The 23108-nt window shown below is 42.4% G+C and overlaps 2 protein-coding genes across 3 annotated transcripts; one reads left to right on the top strand and one right to left on the bottom strand.

Annotated features, from left to right (window-relative positions):
* The first annotated feature begins 1393 nt into the window (after window positions 1-1393).
* On the top strand, window positions 1394-9348 carry perm1a (PPARGC1 and ESRR induced regulator, muscle 1a). 2 transcript variants are annotated; one of them, XM_031845514.1, is made up of 4 exons: window positions 1394-1476; window positions 1930-5732; window positions 6753-6869; window positions 7173-9348. In XM_031845514.1, exons 2-4 carry the CDS (start codon window positions 1949-1951, stop codon window positions 7286-7288), a joined length of 4017 nt encoding a protein of 1338 aa, XP_031701374.1. In that variant the 5' UTR covers window positions 1394-1476; window positions 1930-1948; the 3' UTR covers window positions 7289-9348. The 2 variants fall into 2 exon arrangements, with proteins under 2 accessions (XP_031701374.1, XP_031701376.1); XM_031845516.1 differs by lacking the exon at window positions 1394-1476 and having other exon boundaries at window positions 1871-5732.
* plekhn1 (pleckstrin homology domain containing, family N member 1) lies at window positions 8981-22866 on the bottom strand. The gene is made up of 16 exons (XM_031845517.1): window positions 22693-22866; window positions 20920-21010; window positions 20580-20741; window positions 18949-19029; window positions 18322-18412; window positions 16311-16444; window positions 15604-15753; window positions 14377-14457; window positions 14190-14265; window positions 13715-13860; window positions 13312-13464; window positions 12386-12628; window positions 11663-11818; window positions 10985-11239; window positions 10695-10755; window positions 8981-9831 (listed from the first exon to the last, which is right to left on the bottom strand). Exons 1-16 carry the CDS (start codon window positions 22764-22766, stop codon window positions 9647-9649), a joined length of 2139 nt encoding a protein of 712 aa, XP_031701377.1. The 5' UTR covers window positions 22767-22866; the 3' UTR covers window positions 8981-9646.
* Between the last annotated feature and the right edge of the window lie 242 nt (window positions 22867-23108).

The raw sequence follows: 23108 nt of genomic DNA, 5'->3' as shown, positions 1-23108 counted from the left end.
ATCTTCCAAGTTCACCACTTTTCATAAAGCTAATTCACGAAAGAGCACCGTCAACGATCAGTAGAATATATGGTGAGGTTGTTTTTTTTTCTAAATGGGATGCCTTCATTGTTTATCAATACCTTCAACTGCAAATAAGACTCTGTATGCATCTGTTAAGCACAGTTTAACAGTTGATAATGAGATCAGGACTGATAGGTTATCTTGGTATCTTTTAGGGTCATTGACACTTTGACAGCAGAGATGGCCCCGTAATCACATTGTCTTTGCTAAGTCTTACTGATAGCTGTAAACAAAGGCTCAATACCTTCTCAGATAAGCCGTCCTCCCTAATGGTAGATTTCACATTCAAGCAGAAAGTCAGCCTTTTAGTTTAGCCTGACATCTGTGCCATAATTTCAGCTACCCAAGTGTCTCCCATTGCTCGCCAGAATGTTCATTTGTTGTATAGATCAGCAATAATGCATTAATGAGGAAAATGTTTGTGTTGCCAGGTTGTGAAAAAAGTAATTTAAGGGGTTGTATATCCTCTGGCATAACTTCTATTGTCTTTACTATCCTTTCAATAGGAAGACGTCTCAAATGGACCACTTACCTTCTGGAAAAATAATCCATTATCTAACAACTACTAAACATTTATGGTCCCAAATATGGTGTCTTATTGTCGTAGATGACAGCTTAGTGACATACCAGTATTTACAGTTGCAGACCAGATAGTTTACTATAAGAAATTGATGAGCCTCAACGAGTTTCAAAATCTATAAATATGCAAATAAATCTTTTTATTTTAAAAGTTGAAGTGCTAGACAAGACATCTCCTCTTTCACAGAGATCCATTTGCATGTAAGTGAACTAGAGGCTTCCATTGCTCGTAAAAGTAGAAACACTTTTAATGTTCTCTCAAATTAAGTTAATATGATTTTATTAAAGGTTCCTCAGGTCATTTAGGTGGGTCACATGAGTCGACGTGACGTAGCTCCAGTCTCATCCCCCGAGCGTTCTGGTCTCCTGCAGTGTCTGGAAACATTCAGATCCACTATCGCCCCATGACATCACAGCAGTGAGGTATCAGCTGACTGACACACACTTCACACCCCCCCCCCCCCCCGCATCTGCTGAGAGGGGCTGATCGAATCAGCAGATATAGAATTATTAAATCTATGTCTGCTGAATGATCTGGATCAGCTACATTACAGCTATGTGCACCGACTCAAACAATAGTAACATCTAAAATACTGCGTATCCAGTTGAGCAGTTTGCTAGTGGAAAGTCTATTTAAGGTTCTGAAACTTTATGCCTCTGTTGAAGATGGCTGCTGTAAGAACGTTGCATCTATTACGTGATCAGAAGCGCCGCTCTATATTTATCAAATCACACGGTGCTCACCAGAGGACACACAACATGGTGCTGCTGAGACTCCAGACCGTCCTAGACCTTCACCTCCTGTAGACCAGGGTCACAGCTGAAGCAGGACAGGTAGGAAACCTGCATGGATGAACAAGTACATATGCAGACAGCTAGAATTATTAAAGAGAAAAGTTCCTTTTGTTGTCATGCTTCCAAATACTTACATTCTATTTAACTGATGATATTTTCAGTTCACTAGTTTTAAGTGCGGCCTTGAAAAGATGTATATTATATCAGATTAGATTACATCATTTTGCTAGAAATGATACGAGTTATATTATTATATTAGAATAATTGTGCTGCAAAACCTGCTTAAAATAAAAAATCAGCATGCTTGTTTTTTTTATTCCACAAATGGCTGTTTTAATCTTTTAAAGAGTTTGTGACAACTCAGTCTTTTGTATTTTTGATTGCATTATGTTTCTTGAGCGTTTATTAATTAATTAATAATGTATAGCTAAATAACCTATTTTTTACCAGTGATTACTTTTGAAATAAAGCTCTATTGATTGATTTTTGCAGGTCATATTGCAAAGTCAAAATGGAGGACTTTGAATACAGCGTGGAGATCTGTGACCGGGACTGGGAATGCTTCTTTGCGGAGTGCGAAGGGTGCAACCTACTTCCTCCTTCATTAGCAGGTGCTGACTCGGGGATGAGTGACATTGATGACACAGGGTCCATTCTTGCTAAGAGGCTTCAGAAAGTCGACCAAACAGCAGGCCTTTTAGAGGCTGACCGCCCCATCGATGGCCCCCCAGACTGCGAGGGCTCTCCTGTGGAGCATTACCTCAGCAAACACGCTGTCGGTGGAATGGAGAGCGTGCTCTCTGGCAGCGAGGAGGATATACACCAGCAGTCTGTCAATATGTTCTTTGAAAGGCTGAAAAATCTCACAGAGACTGAAAAACTTACTGAGCCAAGCCAAGCGAGGGATGGAAAAAACAGAGAGGCAATACAGGAGAAGGAGCGGTTTAGTGATGGGAAACAAGCCAGCAGCAGTTCTTGGCCAAAAAACATCCCCAAGTTAAACTCTCTGTCTGCCAGCGGTGAAACAGCAGTTGGCAAAGAGACCACAGAGCCCGTCGACGCCATCAGCAACATAAACACAATAAAAAAAGACGTGCTTGGCTCCAAGATTTCCCCCGGACCTGCAGCCAGTAGCTTCGTGCTCCAGATTAACAAATCAGCAAACCCTGAAACGAGGTTATTCACCAGAGAGGAGGCCTGCACAGAAACCAGAGTAAATGAGGCAGCACAGCTGAATCAGTCTCATGACTCACCGGAGGCGGTTGTCTGCTCAGAAACAACACCTCACACTGACAGTGTGACAATAGTGGAAATGTGCACACCCCTGAATGATGTTCATTGGGAAGATGTGTTGACAAGTCAGTTAATTATCTCTAAAAAGTGTAGCACTGATTCATCAAGTAATCTAGAAATAGTGACGCATGTTAAAAGGAAGGGTGACCAAAACGCAGATGTTTTACAGTCGGACGCGACGCGCACCAACAAAACCGCGAGCCAACAATCGTCTCCATCTGCCTCTATCAAACGAAAGAGAAGGAAAAAGAGACGACTCAGTGTTGAGCCAGCTGACGGTGTGCATGGATATGAGAGGCAGGTTTTAGTCAAGCGGAGTGATTCAGAGGAGGAACAGTATGCATGGAGAGGAGGAACAGGTTTATCTGAGGATATTCATTTATCCTATTTAAACGAACCACAAAAAAAATGTATTTCATCATTAACTAGTTATTCAGCCACCAGTAATCTCCCAGTGAATACATCTGTTAAGGAGATCAAAGTAGATTATCTTGCTCACTACAATCGATACCAATATTTACCAGAGAGCATCGTAAGAAAGGGCAGGTGTAAAGCAACAGACTCGGCTGAAAACAGTGCAGCTAATGATAGGTCAGTAAACTCCTCGAGTCAACCCGATGACAGTGCAATGACAGCACCAAACAACAGCGGTAATGTGGCAACAAATTTGCAGCCAAGCAGCAAATTACATGTCGTAGAATCAACTGGGTGGCCAGTTTCAATTAGTGACGGTGTAACTGGTAAATCATACCTGGCCACAGAAACGGCACACTGTGGAAGAAAGGACAGTCATGCAGGGAGTCTCCAGCAGTCTGACAAAATGAATCATTCTATCATTTGTTGTGAAGACGAACAATATCCAGAATATTGTACAGCAGAGGTCAAATCAATAAGTATTCTATCAAGCGCAGAGTCAAAGGATCCCGCAGTGGAAGTCAGCCAAAATGACAAACTATCCTCTGCTAAGTCGTTCCTGGCTGTGGAGGCTGGAAATTCCGGCAGAGCCGAGCACATACTGTGTCAAAGAGAAGCTGAACCCCAACAACAGTTGGGAATTGACTGTCAAGACAGAGACAAATATAGATCTACACTGGAAAGGACTCACTTTCCTCTGTCTGTAAGCAGTTTTGATGACACAAAACCCAAGGAATTGAAAACTAGAGCCTGTCCGTTCTCGAAGATTTCCAGTCAAGTGGGCTTTGCTAAATCAACATCAGATACCAGCAATGCATTGCCTGATAAACACTTTCTTGCTAAAAGTCCCACCAGTTTTGATATAGATAATAAAGCACAGCAAACCGAACATCCACTGGTGCCTCACACATTATCCAAACTTTGCGCAGCATCACAAATAACGGCTTTTCAAAGTGGGAATCCCCTTCTGTCTGGTGAAATCATAGTCAAAGGTCAGAGAGAAACCAAACCGTCCGTGTCTGAAGACTTACCAACAAGTCCTTCAGATATTACACCGGTATCATCCTGCTGCACTCTGGACACAGAATCTGTCACGGCAATCTCGAATGAAAATATCACAGACATGCCAGGAAATTCTTGTTTATCTGTCAATCAAAATGACCATGGAGATCAAGGAGAAACAACATCACTAATGCTGGCGAACCACCAGGAAGGAGATGGCACATCTGAATACAAAAGCCAGTCTGTATCAAATGACTCAAATGATTTAGTGGTTACAGCAGAAGACGTCATCACAACATCTAAAGCAGAATGTGAACCTCAAAAGGCACCAGATTCAAAGCATTCAGTGTTCGCTATGTCTTCTTTTTGGAGAGAGATGGAGATGCTGACAATAAACGATATTCTGGGTTTACGAATGATCAGCAAAGCTGCTCCACCCAGCTCCCTCCCACCTTTACAGGACAGTGAGGAGACCAGCATGTTTGCTGTGACGGATTCAAGCTTTTTTACTCAACTGGATGAGTCCCAGTCTGAACGAACCAATGAAAACACACCCAGCCATCCTAACTCTATAGAAACAAGTTCAGGTTCTGTCATAGCAGCCAATTCTTCCTCTTCAAGCGGTGTCATGTGGGAGAGTCTAGGGGCTGATATTCACCCTGAGAATATGACATTGACATCTGTTGGGGACATTTGTAAACCGGTTCCCTCTGAAGGTGCTCAAACGTGCCTCAGGAAGATTTCTAAAAATGTAAGCGTGCATAATCTAGAGTCTTTGAGATACACAAGGAAAGTCCAAACTTTACAAACCTTAGACGAGGGAGCGTTACAAAAAGTAGAGTATTTCACTGATGGACACATGCCTAAGCAACAAAAAGACATGGAGTCTTTAGCTTCATTATCGACGGACAGCTACAGAATATCCCTCCAAGATATATTGCAGTATCTCTTCAGTGGAAAGAAATCAGTTCCCAGCCAACCGGCCCCAGATAACATAACCACCTGCTACACTGATGGAAATTCTGTCCCTGAAACTTATGACCATTTCTTCTCTGAGTTTGATACCGAAAGCTTCTTCTACCCTTTCATCCCTGCAGAAGACCGGACCAAAGATGAGCTGGTTCCCATCTTTGCCTGTTCTCGCTCAGCTAACAGATATCTACAGTTCCCTGAGGCTTATGATCACTTCTTTGCATCCTCTTCTTCTGACGAGTCCTCTGTGGAATCTGATGAAGAAGAAGACGGTCCTGTGAGGGTGGTGTCCAGGTTTAACCTTGCATCAAGCACATCTCCGATTTCTACAGACATATATGAGAATTTCTTCACAGACCGCGACCTCAGAAAGAATTTTTTTTGGAAAACCACATTCTCCTTCAGGAACATTCGTTTAACTGGATCTACAGTCCAGAAGCAGACTCTCTCAAACCCTCTATCTCGTGTACCTGTGAGGCAAAGAGGCAGATCCCTTGGAAGGACAGTTCATCCTCTAAATGCTCTGGGAAAGCAAGACGGGATGTTTCCTGATCCACTTTTGTGCCAGCAGCCTTTCAGACACGAGGACTTACAGACGGCTGCTTCGAATCCAAGTAAGTCCAGTTTCACACAATGAACACAATGATGTGTCATTAAATATCAGAATTAAGGTTTAACATATGCTGTTACAGTCATTGAAATAAGTCCTGTAAAATATTTTCATACTGCATCAAAGTGAAACTATTAACCACAAATTAAAAGGGAATAAAGGCTGGTCTAACTCTATCAACCAGTCTTACAGACTATCTTTGTGAAACCTGGGAGGCTGCCGGTCTATCACAAAGCTGACACGGATAGCTCTGACTCTTTAGTTGTATATGCATATCTCTAAAAACTTTTTAAATCAAAACCTGTACATATTTCCCTGCTGGAGTGAAAAATAGTGTGTATTAATAGTAATCTATCCTACCTTTCTTAGTTAAGCTCTTGTGTTTTCCTCACACATGGACAGTTGTAATGTAGGATATGTCATCCACTCAGTCAGCTGGGACGGACTCTCTTACCTCAGCTGTCAGAGGACATTGACCGGACCGCAGGCACGTGGTGGTGAAAACCTAGAGGAGGGGTTGTACGTGATGACTTGACTTCACACAATGAGTGTCCTCTCGAAGCTCCCACTAGAGTGTTGTAGTTTGTTTGGCTGTGAAGGAAATTAAAAATGCCTTTAATACATTTTGTTTGTGTAAATCCTTCTTCTTAAACTTTCCCTGAGCTGTAATTAAGAAAAAAACTTACAAGCTACTCATATACCGCTTGATGTTCAGCAGTTTCCAGTTAGGATTATCTTCAAGGTCACTCGAGTCATAATTTATAATATCAGTAGCATCAAGCAGCCTTGTACGTTTGCATAACAGTAATCTGTGCAGGGGCTGGGAATTGACCGGATCACAGTGTGACTGAACAGGAAGCGCCAACATAATATTGGGGGCTTGTGCTCAGCTGTTGGTGTGTTAGTGCCAATTATAAAACCCTTGACCTCTCAGTGGACCTCTGTGTGGATGGTTATTGTCTTTATATGTGACACACTTAAGGATTTAATGTTTTTTTATGATAATCTGTCACTTTCTTTGAAGGGTTGGATGCCTCCCTTCTGCCTCTCAGACAGTCAGACATGTGTCTGGTTTGTATTGCATTTGCTTCGTGGGTACTGAAGACTGCAAACCCACAAGTTGGAGACACCTGGAAGGCTGGTATGTGTATGCAGTATTAATGTACTTTAAAAAGCCAGATTTGCAGGTTTTCACTTATTAGAGATTTTTTTACGGACTGAAATAACAAAGTTGCTTAATCTGTCACGATGTTTCTATCATTTGACTTTTGACTTTGAATTTCCTTTTGAAATCAGTTTATTTCAGCTTTTTAAGGACTGAAAATGTGTCTGCCAGTAAATATTGAGGTAAAATTAACAAAGCACTGCAATAGAAGTGACCTTTATGCGAATAGATGAATTGAATGGTTAATGTGACTCACTTTTAATATCCATTCTCACACAGTTCTGCTGGCGAATGTAAGTGCTCTGTCAGCCATCCGATACCTGCGTAAATACGTCACGATGGAGGCGGCAGCCAGTGAGAAGAACATGAGTTACACCGCCTCGTCTGATTCTTGATGTCTCCGCCTCGAATTACGTCACGCTGAAAGTGAAACATTCTTCCTTGTACACCTGATGCAAGCCAGTGCAAGACCTCAGTCCGTCATGGAATTTGTGAAGTGTTTGATATGCTGCTACATGTTTGCTTGACGTATTTGCACTATAATCGCTTTATGGATCTTAAGTTTTATTGATCTTTCCATTGAATGGACACGGAAAAGGGTTTCAGTTAATAGCAGTTTTTTTGAAACGACCAAAAACACACCCTGATAAAAGTATATAATCATTTTTAGGGATTGTATTTTGTGCCAGTATCACTTTTATACTTTATGAAGGGCATTTTGTTCCTGATAGATGGCTGTTATGTATTCTGTCATATAGTTGCTCTGTGAGATGTCGCTGTCTTTCAGTTTGACGATAGTAAACAATGTCTCTGTGGTAGTTGCAGTTCCAAAAGTACTCAGGCCTGAATGTGAAACGTGTTAACACTAGAGGGCAACGTAAGGCCACGTAAGAAGCTGGACAGTCACAGCTGAGTGAGCTGCAGTTTTCAAGTTATTTACAATAATTGATTTTCAGTAAACCTATTAGTTCAATGTATGAATTAACATAATACGTGCTATTAATGTATTTTTTTGTTTTGAACAACCTCCCACCACTTGGGGGCATAGTGCTGCTGTCAATTAGGCCACCGGCTAATATCATCAGGAGGGTCATTTGATACAGGTGTTGCTGAGCAGACAGGAGCAAACTGTTTTTGACCGTGCGATATTTAATGAAAGTAACTGTTATGATTTCTTTAGTCTATGTTGAGGAAGTGGTCTCTGACAGAGAAAGTTGTCATCTGTTTGTGTGAGAAATAGAATGCCTATGTTGGAAACTGGATTTTGTTATTTATGGCACACGTCTAAACAAGCAATCAGCAACCTTTGTGGCCTTTTTTTTGATAAGCAGCGGGGTCAATACAATGTGCTTTATTCAACACCATTGCAGGGTATTCATAGGAGATCCTGTCCCCTTCAAGGATCATGACTATTTCTCTCCAGCAGATGGCAACGTTGAGCCATAAAATATAAAGTGTCCTGCAGCTCATGAAGCTGTGACAGTATTCTAACAGCACAAACACTAAACGGATTAGATTTTGTTTAGATTTTGAAAAACAGCACTTGTTAGGACTTGGTTAAGCATTTCAAAATATCACTGATACACTTGGGGCGTGGGGTCTTTACAGTACTTTGTATGTCCAAATATAGTCTTGAGTAACTCAGACTTGAATTTCAGACCTGAAAAGCAAACAATATACTTTTTGTAATTTAAAGGCATATAATCACCTTTTAACTTGAAATGCCAAATGTGTTACCAAACAGTTGCATATTTACACATCCAGCTACATTACACTTCGTTCTGTTTTTGGTCTCTACAATCTCCCGAATAAGTAAAATGAAATAAAATACTATATCTGGCTCTTAAGCTGCTAAATGCTCCACTATGTTCACCAGCTGGTGGTAAACTGTGTCTGCTTGTGATCTGGTGCTGAGCAGGTAGTGTACAGGACATGTAGAGTTTTTTGGGGAAAACAGCTGCTGCTGCAGAGCTTCACATTCAGGTATTAAATCTGTAGGTTCATCGCTATGAGTGATTTGATAAAGTGACATTATTGATATAGCCACTTTAAGCGTTTCATTAGAATAAAACAAAACAGAGAAAAAGTTGTTGACAAGTTTTTCAGTTTTATTTCCAAATATAAATAAACACCTCAAACGAAAACACAAAAAAGGAAGCCACACAGGTATCAGTACAGTACTGCTGTAGTAATAGTGATATTAGCACCCTTAAGGTCGGTTGAAGCCACATCTAATTGCTTTGATAATGCAGCATTATAAAATAATAAATCGACAAAATTTACAAAAATATACATCCGTTGCTATATAAAGCCCTGATGGAATGTCGTTTATAGCTTTAAATAAAGACGAAAGAAAGAAGAATAAGTAAACTGGACAGCATGTTACAAAATACTGCTTTTGCACTACATATGAAACCTTTAGTGCAATTTCATAATGCATAAATAAAAAAATAACGTTACAGCTACACAGTAGACTCTGCTGTCCTCTCTGTTGGATGCTACATATTAAACAGAACAAGTCTGTCTGTGTACAATTACTTTAATAGTGTTTTGTTTTCAGCCCGTTCCTCTTCATTCCTGCACTCATCCTTCCTCTGCTTGGCTGCTCAACATCTAACAATGCAGTTCATGTTGGTTCACACTGTATACAGCAGGAGCAACACGGGCTGTGCTAGTTGGCTTTTTTCACTATCCCTCTGATAGAGATCTGTTGTTTGCACACGTCCAGAGGAGTGCCGGGCTATTGTTTTGTTTTATGACCATCTCTGCTGGGTTGCCATGGCACCGAGGCCTCTGGCCCCAGAGTCTAATCCAGTCCAGTGTGGCGAAATTCCAGACGTTGGCGGAATCATTCCAGTATCACAGTCATACCCCCAAATGTTGTCATAGTCCATTTCCTGGTCATCTGGTTCTGTGTGTTCAAGGTACGAGTTGTGATCTGTAAGAGCGAGAGAAGATTCCCAGGCTTTTAGTTTCAAACAATGAAAGACAAACCTCGACCTGACTGAATAAACTTGGACACAGTCCCGACATACATGTGGGGGGATTGGCCTTGTACCAACATATAATCTCACCGTAAAAACCAGTAATGTAACAAGGATGCCACTACTACACCACCTTCATTTGTTATTCACGTCTTCTTTCTAATGGTGTAGCAATATGCATCTGTCAGATGAAATGATGCGGTCATTGCACATGTTAGAAGTAAAGTGTGAATCAAAGTGAAGTGCAACTGACAGAGGTGTTTTCATTTGTGTTAAAAGAGCCCGTAGATACGAGTGTAACCCTGCACAGTTGTGTGCTGTCAATCACAGGGCAGGAGTAAACCCTGTCTGTGAAACAGTGTTCTCTTACACTGGGCTTTCCCCCACATGGGACATCTGCACAAGTGGCATTTGGAGCTGCACTAAACTCCATTTCACTGGCACATTTACGCATTTCCTGCACTTTCAATTCTGTAGCCTTTAGCCTTCTGTCTAGCTGCTGACAGACCCAAGAGTTCAATCAATCCAAAGAGCATGCGGTGTTTAATTTAAGGTGTAATGGAGTGTGAGCAATGTCCTGTGTCCTTGGTGGCATTTAGGAAGGCGGCTGCTAGTGATGACCTCCATAACTATGAAATATGACACCACAGTGTTATAGCTACGATTTAAAACAGGGGCCATTGTTTCTTTTTTTATTAGGACTATAAACATATAATAATTTATTTCATATATATTATATATTAACTCTGCACACAGGCACACTATTGACAAACAGGCATGTTTGAGATGTTTCTGACGGCATGCCTTCAGTTCTTACCTGGTGAGTAACCATAAGGCATTTGAGGGGTGTTCCTCACAGAGTTCAACGGGAGGAGGATCTATGAAAAGATGTGAAAACAAACCAGTTACTTCCCGTGATCAGCTATAACAAACATTCTTACGTTCCCAAAAATATCTGTTTCATCTGTGGCATCTGTTCAAATATCACCTGCAGAACATGTATATACACAAGCTCCGCTACCATACAGCGCATAACCGATGCACTTTGTACCACAGCATTCCAGAAACCAGAGTGTCCTGGGAGATGAGTATCTCCGTGTTTCTCACCTGCTCTTGAACTTGGCCGGGCACAGGCAGTAGCTTTAGCCTCGACACGGCCTCGGCCCTCTGCTCGGCTTGGCTTTGAGCAGTCTCCATCTCCAGGCCCAGGGTCTGTCCCTGGGAGTTGGTCAGGATCAGGCTTCTCCTGCAGCGCCTCCCCATGGGAGGGGTGCGGAGCTGGAAGTAGGAGGGTAAGGGCTGGGCACCCTGCTGCTGCTGGTGGTGGTGGTGGTGTTGAATTGGCTCTTGCCAGCTTCGCTGCTAAAGAACAGAGGGAGATGCATCAGAGAAGGGAAGCTATGATCATGTAAAACGGGAGTTAAGATGATGAACATGGAGGATAATTTCACCTCGAAGTTAAATAAATTTAAAAAAAGGGTAAAACTGAAATGAATAAATTTTGCTATATAATCAAAATGTAACTGAGCTGGTTTGAGGTGATTCAACCAAGAATAGTGAAACAAGTCGTCTATGGATTTAGATTTAGTAATAGTCTTACATGCATGTGAATGAGCCCCCCACATTTACAGCAATCTTAGATTACTGCATGTGGCCAAGTCTCTGCATTAACTAGTCTTTCTTATTTTGTCACTGAACATGTGTGTGGCTGTGCGCTGTCTGATATCGGACAGGCTGCGCAGGTGTAAATTGAACCTATGGATCCAGTATCGTTGACCCACTTACCACTGGCCGGGCCTCATTCAGGGAGTAGATTTCGGGGCTGCAGGGCTCATCGTACAGGGGCGACAAGGGCTGTCGGGGGGCGCACATGTCCGAGTGGCGCTGTGGAGCGTTCAGGGAGTAGTTGAGGGATGTCTGAGGGGTGCTCCAGCTGTTGGACTGATCATAAAAAATTCAAGCAGTTAGTTTAAAACACTGAACAATGAGAGGAAAATCAATTGCCACTTTTCCCTTTTCCGTCTCTTTGTCTCTATCAGTATTTCTCTCTCTCTCTCTTCACAGAAGGCAATCGCATAAGCCACACTGTAGGATCCGATTACAAAATACAGGTGTTGGACCAATGCCAGTCCTGATCTGCAGCAGCGCCAGTGTGACAGCAATCTGACAGCAATCTTTCAGCAGTCAGTGTTTTGTATAAAAACTGAACTCCTAACTGCCATAGTAATGATAGGGATAAGTATAGTAAATGTTTTCTGATTGGAGGCTTAGGTTTTGTTTATGAACTATAATAGAGCTTTCATCACAGCCCCATCGAGAAGAGTGATCTTTCAACCTCATGGCTGCACAAATGCAACTATTACCCCATTTGTTGACACCATACGTATGAACCCTCTCAGCCGACTGCTTGGCGTGTCTATTTTAGTTACTGCTCACATGACATGTAAAATAAGTCAACAGTCTCAAGGGGAATATTCGGTTATCAAGTGAGACGCCAGACTGAATTACCTTGACAAGCGGGGCTTTCTCCAGCCGCTGTGGGCTGGCACGGTGCAGGGCAGAGTAGGGTGTGCTGTAGACCTGAGACCGCATTGAGCTCTCAGGTGGCTGGAGGTAGGAGTTGCGCTGGGGGGGGGAGTAGCGCAGTGACAAAGGTCGTAGGTCGCGCTCTGGCCTTGTGTGTGAAGACACGCTGTTGGTCCGGCTGCCCAGGCGGGCAGTCTCAGTCGAGGAGGGACGACTGGAGCTGTACTGTAGAGACAACAAACAAACGCAGGGCAAAAGTCAGCTGAGAGTTGTGTCTTAAACACAGATGGCATCAGGTATTATGAACTCTCCTCTCCACAGCATTAGCTTTCTGTATCATCTTGTGTTTTTTTAGTGAACACAGTCTGAGTGCGAGAGAAAAAGGTATCCATCAGTTTAATTGGGAGGGTGGTGATTCAGGTCAGGAGCTAAACAACATGTCTTCTGGGCACCGAGCCTTCTCCACTTTAAGCTAATTGGATGGGCAGTCGGCCTACATAGCCCCTCTCCTGTGGGAGTCTGGTCAAAAGTCCTGATAATGCCGAGTGCGTCAGTACTTCTTAAAGAGACTGAAGTTTAACATGTGCCGTAAGAGCCTCTTATTTCCCGACATTGAAAAGTTGATTTTATGTTTTTTCGGGGAAATTACTGACTTGTTTTAACTGGAAGGTCTGAGGATCATCACCTAAACCTTTGTAACAGGAGCGGTTTGGTCTTTGCTTAATGATTAACTTTGTGAAAGGAAGGTCTTGCTGCTCAGCTCCACCAAAACAAACACACACGGTTTTCTTTAGCAATGTACTCCTACCACATTCATATCTGTGCAAATATTGTCTTGTTGGCATGTTTGCTTCAGTTTATCAGTTCAAGAATACTTGAACTTGAGAAGTAGCACACAGGTGACTTACACAGAGGGGTTCGGTGTATCCCGGGGAGAGAGGGTTGTCTTCATGGATGGGTAACTGAAGGTTGTGGGTCCCACATCCACTCGGGGAACGGCTGAACTTAAGAGACTCAGTGCGTCCATGGCTGTTTCCACTCCACCTGTCAAACTGTGGAGCCTATTATGAAAAAAATACTAGAGTTAAAATATTTGTCTGAGAACCACTGAGCATCAGACTGGTGTCTTTTAATCGACTTCTATTGGACTGTTGACTTAATAGCAGTAGTGTTTGTAGAAGTTGTCAATCATAAATCATAGTCATGTTGAATGTCAATTTACAAAAGAGGCAGGGCCACGTTGCTTGTCTTTATCACTTGTCCTCATACACGAGTCTTGTGATTGTTGAAAGAAAAGAGGGCGGGCCTCACCTCTCTGTGCGTCGGGGTGTAGATGATGTCATACACAGGGGGCGGGGGGCTGAGAACGGGCACGTCAGCACTTTTGAAATGCTGGATCCAGTTGCAGAACTCGGCCCTATCCAGACACGACACCACTATGGGGTTGATCAGCTTCCCTGGTAAGAAAGAGAGGAGGGACAAAGCCTGTCATTCGGTCTGTTCGGTCACTGGAATGTGCTACAGTGAGATTGTCATTCACTGGGGATAAAGCCAGTGCATTCTTCCATCCATCCATCCATCCATTTTCCTCCGCTTATCCGGGGTCGGGTCGCAGTGGCAACAGTGCATTCTTGGAGGGTTACATTCTGTGACACAAGCGTATTCATGGAAAGGCCACATAGTATGTAAAAACATGCATAAGAATGTACACTCATTTAAATCCCCTTTTCAAATGCCAGTGTGCTAAAGAGACGGCAGTAGCAGCTCACTGATTCAGTGTATTTACCTTCGATCATAAAGGTGTTGGGCTTGACGTCTTGGCAGGGCGTGGTCACAGTAATCATGTTAAGTGGAAGCTTCCCCTGTAATCATAATGACTTTTTAACACAAGTTTTTGATGCAGACATGCTGTCTCCAAACAGCTCAGGATATGATTAATTTTAAGAGTGAAAGGTCAGTGAGGTCAGTGGTACCTTATAGAAGAGCCCATTATTCTCCTCTGATAGGATGATCAGCGTCGATGGGTACAACACCAGCAGTCTGTCACTCTGTTCCTGTGGACACAAGATTACACCTGCTAATAAGCTTACAATAATGGAACAATGTTATTCTTATCCATAATACTATTGTTATTTATTGGGGACCCCAGTTAACCATTTCCTATGATGTGTTTTGTTTTCCCTGTGTAGTTTTTTCATCATTAAATGAAGCTTTATGATATCAAAAGTCATCCTAAGACGATAAGAAGACAACTCAGTCAATTTCTCTTTTATGTGAGATTCCCATGTCTGGCACGATAATGTAAAAGAGAAACTTACAGCCAATCAAAGTGATTCATCTTTCTCTGGAATGTTTTCACATTTTGATGTTTTACAAGAAAGAACAGCACCAAATGCTTTCTTCTCAAGGAAGGAAAACAAGCCCTGGTAATTCCAGTCAGTCTGACTGTGTGAAGATAAGACTATGAATAATACAAGAGGCCACCGTGAGACCTGGTGTTAAAAAAGCACCAGAATCATCCTTTAATACTCAGTTGAGAGGCACAGTTAGTCAAACCAGTTAGGGGGGCATTTAAAGGTGCGGCAGTTTATGTTTCTTCTCCCTCGTGGAGGAGGGTGTGTCTGGACAGACAGCTGACATTCCAGCTGTGAGGTGAGTCGAGTCACTGCGTGAGCCGGGCAAATGCCTCTCACACACCCCGGCCCTAAATCTCACGCACTTCAATCGGGTTGCCGCAATTTCCCACAGTGAATTAACTCCGGATATCCATGCAAGCCGTGTCATGACCACTGTTTTTATTGACAGTTATGTGGAGCTGTATCAGCAATATCTATCTGTGATTAGGTTAGCAAGCAGTCATGCTTTTAAACAGTTGTTTTGCAGGTGTCTGAGGCTGTCTTACACCTTGACAGGAAAATATAAATAATAGTGTGAAATTCGCAGGAGAGGTACCATTTGCCAAAATACGGACTCCACCCTTTCCACTGTCTCCTTTCATTGTGTCAAGGTAATGTGTGTGTTGCACAATTTTAAAACTATGTGAGTCATCATGTGCAAAATTCCCATCGTTGGAAAACATGTGTGCATGATGAGTTACAGTCTGCTCTACTCCATAAATAGGCAACAGCAGAGATACTGTGTTTTACTGCGTCTGACCGGTCCGAGTGATTCACTCTTGATAAGCAGCAGTGATGTCTTACCTGACAGGGCAGGTGTTGCAGTCTGACTTTCGTGACATAGGTGATGGTGCCCAGGCTGTCCCTCTGAGAGCCCTCCCACTCGTGGATGGGCTCTCTGTTTACAGAGTTCCTCAGCTCCTCCCTGCCCTCGGGGGACTCGTTCTGCTTTAGCTGCAATAGGTACACAGGGGAGAATCGTTAACAAGATAAATATGAGTTTTGCCCTTCAGCTAATTTATTAAACATGTGAATTTGATTTTTTTTCTAAGAATGGCAGTTCTTTGTCTCCTGAGGCGTCTAAGCTGTGGCTTATAAATGCATCATCAGTTCAGTTGTTTTCTTCTGTTGTGACACATCTAGGGTCATATGGTTCATTAGCCGTTACCCCACCTGTGGGTGTGGAGTCAGCATTTTAGCCTTCTACAGATGTGAGGGTTCATTTGATGTGGGCTGTGATGCGGTCAATGCCGCTCCCTAGTATCCAGGCCTCAGGGAGAGCCAGCAGTGACCTACTTGACTCACACACACCCTGTTTTTATCAGAACTAGTTGAAGCCAAAGCATTTTCCTGGCTAATCCACCCCTGGTCGATTAAAAGATGGCTGCACTCAAGTGCTTGTTTGAATTTTTGGAAATGGATGTTTTATGTTTTTGCAGCACAGGAGCCAGTTTGTATGCAACTTGGAGCCTGTTTGGAGCAAGGGGGCTTCAATAAAAATTGTTACTTACTTTCACTCTGGTGTAGTTTTCGTGTACAATTGGAGTGCCCCCATTGGCCTCAATGTTTTCTTTGAGCAGGCCAAACCACAGGTCCATTTCTTCTTGGTTGGAACAGTACACAACGATGGGGTTAAGGCTGACACCTGCAGGGTGCAAAAGATCACAAGTTCAAAAAGGGAAAGTGCCACCAAGGCTTCTCTTTCTGAGCCTTTCTGCCGTGGTGGTGAATCATTAATGGTGTTCACAATCTGGCTGTTTAGAGCACGCTGTGCAACAAGTACAATAAATGGTTACACATGTTCAAGACTGTAAACCACATGAAAGACCTCTCGTGGAAGATCTCCCTTGACCTGCTTCGTTTGGCATTTAAAAATCACAGCAGACTCTTCCTCCCACGAAACTGCTTACCCAGGAGGAATGAACAGGCCCTGGGATGAAAAGAGCTGGAATCCTTCTCTATCTATCCGTCCCACACATACCAGAGATAAACAGCAGAGATAGCCCCGTGGCTTTGCGCTGTAATTGTCTGGAACTGTAGGCTGCAGACTGCTCCTTAATAAGCAGCCACTCTGGACTCATCTGTTGACCCTCTATTCATCCCAGCTCTTAATTTAGATCTTGACCGTATAGCACTCCCTTGGAAAGTTATGTTTTTCCACATTTCAAATGAAGTGAAAAGTCTTAGGACAGGAAGTACATAATGAGATACTTTCTCATTCAAACTTTCAGTTTACAGAGGTTATTAACTATTGTTAACAGTAATTAACTATCATTATCTAACTTTCACAGCCGCGTCAACTCAAACTTAACACAAAACATCTGAAGGCTTCCGGGAATTTTAAACAGACCCTCTCATGCTGTGCTTGCTTCGTCACTCTCTAAAACTCCCCACTATACGCGTCAGCTGAATCATATTCTCAGCTGAGCGAAAGGACGACGCAGGAGGAAATGTCTCTATGAGATCTTTAACTTGACTCAGAAATTCGTCATGCTTCCTCTGTACGTTTACTGTCAGTGACGCTTCCCATAAAGTAAATAAGGGTTCACACGGAACAATGAAAACAACTGCAATACAATACCACGAAATAACAGGTTTGATCCGGGAAATTGCAAAGTTCAATTTGAGCAAAGAGTGTCAATATTATGACAGCAGACCTGTGTTCAGATTTCAGTCAGATAATAACGAATAAAGGAACATAAACACAGAAACCTTACACGCTTCATGACTGGGATTGACTTTTCATTTTTTCACTGAGTAATTCATTATACGTTAATCCCAGACTTCACTGATGTATTGTTTCCCAGGCAAGGACCAAAGCCCTCTTGTCACTACAGCAGCTTATTTCTCCTTAGTGAAAAGAAGTCAAGTTTCAGATTCATTTTGTTCAAGTGGCGTTTCCACTGGACATTATCCTGAGCAGTTTTTGGAATGTGCCATAGATTAAATGCGGTGACAAGGCTAAGAGCGGTAGCTGAGCTTTTCTGCCCAACAGCTGGGCTGACTAAAGTGCACCTGTTGTCTAACAAGCGGGGTCTTTAAGGCCGGTTTGCCCCCTGACCAAAGGTGAAGGGGCCCGGCTCTAGTTAGTCTTGGGGTTGAGTGGAGGGGAAGAGGGTCGCGGCACCTTTGAATCACTGGAATGTGATAACATAGGAAATGCTGCAGTTTGAACATAGCGTGTGGTTTCTTGCTGGTTTTATAAGTGGAGAGATTTTTTACTTTGATCCATAAATGATGAGAGGGACAAACATAGCAGACCACCAGCCAGGGGAAAAATAATAGTGACACATTATAATCATTAAAGTGACATAAATATGAGCAAAAATACCAGGACTCTCGCTTCAGCTTTGGTTCATTTTCTGTCAGTTAATTTAGAAGTCAGCCACTTCTGGATTAGGTTTTCAGTCTGCGTGATTGATTAGCTAAATTCAACACAACCAATAAAACCCAAAATGGATGATTACAACATTCCAGGGCTCTATGCCAACCCACACTTGTATCCTCTCTTGTCAAACTTACCGTTTATTTGAAAGGCGAATTCCTCGGGTTGGCTGTGATTGCAGTTCTGTTGTAGGGTGCAGATGGTGATTTCTTTCAACGGAAGAGTTCCCTGCACACAAAACAACAAAAAGCTCTATCATGATTCATTGTAAAAAAAATAATCTCATTGTTACACCAAAAGCAGTCTAGACAACATCTCCCTTGCTCTATTTTAGCCAACTGTTCACCTCTTAATTTTAACAAATCACCTTGACGCTGAGGTCAGCCTTGAAAGTCGATGATGTATTCATGTCTGCCTGACATCTGCCGTCATCTATATTCTGACTAATACTGTACGCAGGTGCTGAGCTGTCTCTTTTTGACATGGAGTTGAGCTCTCAGCAGACACAGTAAAACCGTGATTAATGGCTGCTCATGCTTTATGAGACGGGTGAAGAAGCATCGTCATGTTTACCAACACAACGCTGGTTGACAGGGTACGCATGTCAAAAGGTATGATGACATAATATAAAACTCTGCCCTACAGGAATAATAAAACTATAAAAAAACAACCCAGAGAAACTAGCTGATACTTAGGAACCCTAGATTTGAAAGGAAGGATTGTGATAATATTAGTTTATTAAAGTTTTTTAAAAAACAACTCACCTGGTATGTCAGTCCAGTTGTGTTGTTGGAGACAAAATGAAGGTGTGTCTGGAAGAGGTCCAGGTAGCAATCATGTATATCCTGTAGAGATAATAAGCAAAGTTAAAAGTGAAAGAGTTGCAGATTAGGTAATAATTCAAAATGATAATTCATCGTCTTTCAGTGGAATCACATGGTAATTAAATCATATATTAAAAATATCGTGATACACAATTGGATCATCTAAATTGATAATAACGAGCACATACTAACTCAATTTTCTGATCTGAAATCTGAATTAAAAATAATTATGGTTGTGGGAATGCCACAGTGTAGTTGAATCAAACTATTGTCTTAATCTGATTACTGTGTATTTGTGTGGTTGCATGTAAACACAGTCGGTGTATAGCTGGAAATATTTATTCATTTTTTCACTGCAAAAAAAACCCCTGTGCTTTTCATTTGTCAACTATTTCATTCACACAGGAGAAAAGAAAAGATACCATGTGTTTATTTCATATAGACTATTTATTTATTGAATTACCAGAAAACATGCTATCTCTGGATACATATCGTTATCCAGATATGACATTTCCTAGATCGTGATAGTAGATTTTTGCCGTAATGCGGACACAGTGTTCATAAAAATGAGTCCTGTCTGTGTATAAGAACACTACAATCCTTGTTTTACGGTGTTGTAAAAATGTACATACAGTGTGAGCAGTGCAGCAGCGGATTTCACAGTTTGAATTAGCAAACTAATCTGTAAAATCAGCTGGTTTAGTGTTGATGAGATTAAACATTGCCTGCACATAGGTGCATGTCTGGAAGCCCATGTTGTACTCTAATGTCTGTTCCGATGTTTGTCTCAGATGAGGAAAGACCCGAGTCATATATGAGATTAATTATTCTCTCAATCCCTACCAAGGGATGTGTCTTATTATCTATTTCATACTGAAACATTTTGTTCTTTTATCATCATTTGGTAGGTTGGCTAAGGATTCTTCACTGACCACAAAATGTGATTAATAGTCAATCCTGTTTCTTTAGTGATACATGTATCGATTAGTAATACATGATTCCTTCCTGTGTTCGTAGTATTTTCTGTTATGATATAATGTGTTCGTTTGCCGTAATGACGCTATACCTTCAATCAATCTTTTCTTTGTAGTTTTTGACAGAGCTGTTGTGTCACAGCGCTGCCAAATTGCAATTCCCACAGTGAGGAGCCAGTGTGTCCTCTTATCAGTCTCTGGGATCAGAGGAACTCTCTCTACCCTGAGGTTTTCTCTCGCAAATGTTTCACAACCGTAACAGCAGCGAGCATGTCCAAACACAGGCTGCAGTCCGCTTTGTGAAAAAGGGTTTGGATTATTCACAGCCAGCCACCATGTCAATACCGGCAGCGAGTTTCAGTGTAGTTGGTGGCCGCAGAGCAACATCCTGTTATTCTCCATGTGTTCTTTTTTTTTTTTTTTGGTTTGGACACTCACATTGTTCACATAGATGACTGGCATGATGTGTCATTGTAGGCTTGGTCTTTGTTTGAAGACCTCATTAACCACAATGAGGATTGGGCAGCATTAGTTTTGTTCTATTTGAGTTGCTGTCCTGCTATTTCAACATAGTCAAAGTGATTTTGTTCCACTCACCTGGCAGTGGAGGAAGCGGAAACGAACTTTGGAGCTGTGAATCATTCGTCCGTAGTTCTTCACATTGATGCTGCTCTTCTTCCAGCCATTGGCCAGGTCGTAAGGGAACGTAGGATCCCATTTTACTTTGTCTATCGCGTGCAGATCTTTATGGGACATTTCCTGCAACGGGTCATAATGTTAGTGTATAGACGTGACATAAATGAACCAGATAAACCTGCTGTTGAAATCAGTCAGAGACGGCAATAAATATCAAATTGCACATAGGTTGACATTTATAGGAGAGCAGCTTTGATGCAGATGTTTGAGTGTCATGCTCAGAGTTGATGGAGGTTTTTACCTTCCTTGGGGTGACAGTGCACAAGATATTGATGATGCTGTTAGACTTCTCCTGTCCCTCTTGGGGATTCTTCTTGCGAAACAGGCGACTGCTGCCAGAGACAGAGGAAAACCACGTGTTAACACTCACTCTCCAATGTTTACAATCTATTCTATGTTTTCTGTTCAGTTCACTTTCCAGTTCAGTGTCAACAAGGAATATTTCCTGTTTATGGGAGTTCAATGTTGTCTACTCTTGTCAGATGGAGAGTTGAGCTAAATATGTCTTTTTTTCTCCTGTGTGGCATTTCTAAATTTGTGTTTCCCCTTTTTTCCCATAGTAATCAATTCACACACTGAACCTTGAACCACTGATAGAGTTCAATTTTCACGGCAGATTAATGAAGATGATAATTTGTGTCTCATGTCTTAGATTTGACTGGAGCCCCCTCCTTTGTCCTCACTCCATCAATACCACCCATTTAAATGTTGAAAACAATCAGGTCTAGTGTTTCTGATAGTGAGGGTATGCTTAGGAAAATCAGCATTCAACGGCCTTCTTTGTTTTGCATGACCCTCATCTGTTGTCGCAGATGAGTGTCGCATCTTTATGAGGAAGCTCCCTCGCTGCAATGATAAGGCTGTAGGACTGCGTTTACAATTCATCTGCTTATCTGCACATACATGCGTCAGTGTCCTTGGTGCAACAAAGCAGGCTTTTGTTTGCATGGTGGGAATCAAGGTCTGTCTAATCAGGAAGTCCATGTCCAGCAACAATCATTGATTAGTGTTTAGTGATTGATGCTGTTCCACTACATCCATGTTTTACAATGAACTCATGCATAGAGAAACATTTGAAGACCATTCACCCTGATGCAAAGTGAAAGAGGAATGTAGATAATGGACATGTAGTGGATTTGCACACCCAACATTCTCCAAATCACCGCTGTGGCATTCACTCCTTTTCTCTGTGGGGAATACCTGAGCCTGGCCTGTTCACCTACACAATGAGTTAGTAGGATACCCAGGAAACTTGAACACTGAAGGTATTGTCCATGCTGAGCCATCGACCCAAAGGTGTATCAGTGTTCAAGCATGAGCCGTTGGGTTTTAGAGGGTGGCCTTGCCTCAACTTTTATTTGAAAATCAAGAGCTACACGGCACATTTGACAAGACCAGACCCTGAATGATCACACAGCACAGGGGTGAAGACTGGAGCAGAGGCTAATTAGAATCAGATGCGGTAGTCCAGACTCCAGCAGAGTGGGCTGTACTAATTGAAACATGCCCAGGCATGTAATCCAGTAGGATTAAAGAAAACTACATAAAATAACAAGTAGAACCCATGTATGTCATTCAGCTCCTATATTCATGTTCAAAGCCTTCAGGTCAGATCACTACTAGCCATTAACTTATATATCAGGTGTCTTAAACCACATATTATCAGCTATTAACAATAATTGCTTATATGTTCATGATAATGAATGGGGTCACGTCCTAATTTTGGAGGGAAACCAGGGTCAGTGACAGCTGGCAGATTATCTTCACAAGGATGCAAAGAGGAGGCAAATGGTAACAGGATCATTGACACTGTTGGCCAGAAGGGCACCGCTCAGGCACGACTCCGGGACTATTCTGTGTTACCATATGATCCTGACCCTGGCCTCGCAAAATTCCCAACCTCTGTCTAACTCCACTGCTCAAATCCTGAGAAATACCAAGAATTCCTTCCAGCTAAAACACACTGACAACTGTAGTACAGTAAGAATACCTGAACAAGTTGGCTTTGTCTTACCTGTTTCTGCGTATGAAACTCTTGCTGGAGTATCTGAAGTTGTGCTGGGGGACACATGACATGCTGCTCCCCATGCTGCTGTGCTCTGAAGGGTTTTACGCTGCTCTGAAGAAAAAAATGTACTCCTTCTGTAATTGATGAGTGTTATCCTGGAGTGCAGTGTGCTCCCTTCTGCAGTTAGACTTGTAGTGAGGGAGAAGTGGGCAGGGTGAGGGCTGTGTAGCCAGACCGGTGAGAGTGTCTGCGTAAGAGGGGAGGAGTTTGGGGTTGTGTCACAGGCTGTGTGTGTATGTTGTGTGTGTGTGTGTGTGTGTGTGTTGTGTGTGTGTTGCGTGTGTGTGTGTTGTGGGTGTGGGTGTGTGTGTGTGTGTGTGTGTGTGTGTGTGTGTGTGTGTGTGTGTGTGTGTGTGTGTGTG

Source organism: Anarrhichthys ocellatus, unplaced genomic scaffold, assembly GCF_004355925.1.
Source record: "Anarrhichthys ocellatus isolate YVR2014 unplaced genomic scaffold, GSC_Weel_1.0 scaffold5, whole genome shotgun sequence".
Classification (NCBI taxonomy): domain Eukaryota; kingdom Metazoa; phylum Chordata; class Actinopteri; order Perciformes; family Anarhichadidae; genus Anarrhichthys; species Anarrhichthys ocellatus.
The sequence above is the reverse complement of the archived record's forward strand: the minus strand, read 5'-3'. Positions and strand labels throughout refer to the sequence as shown.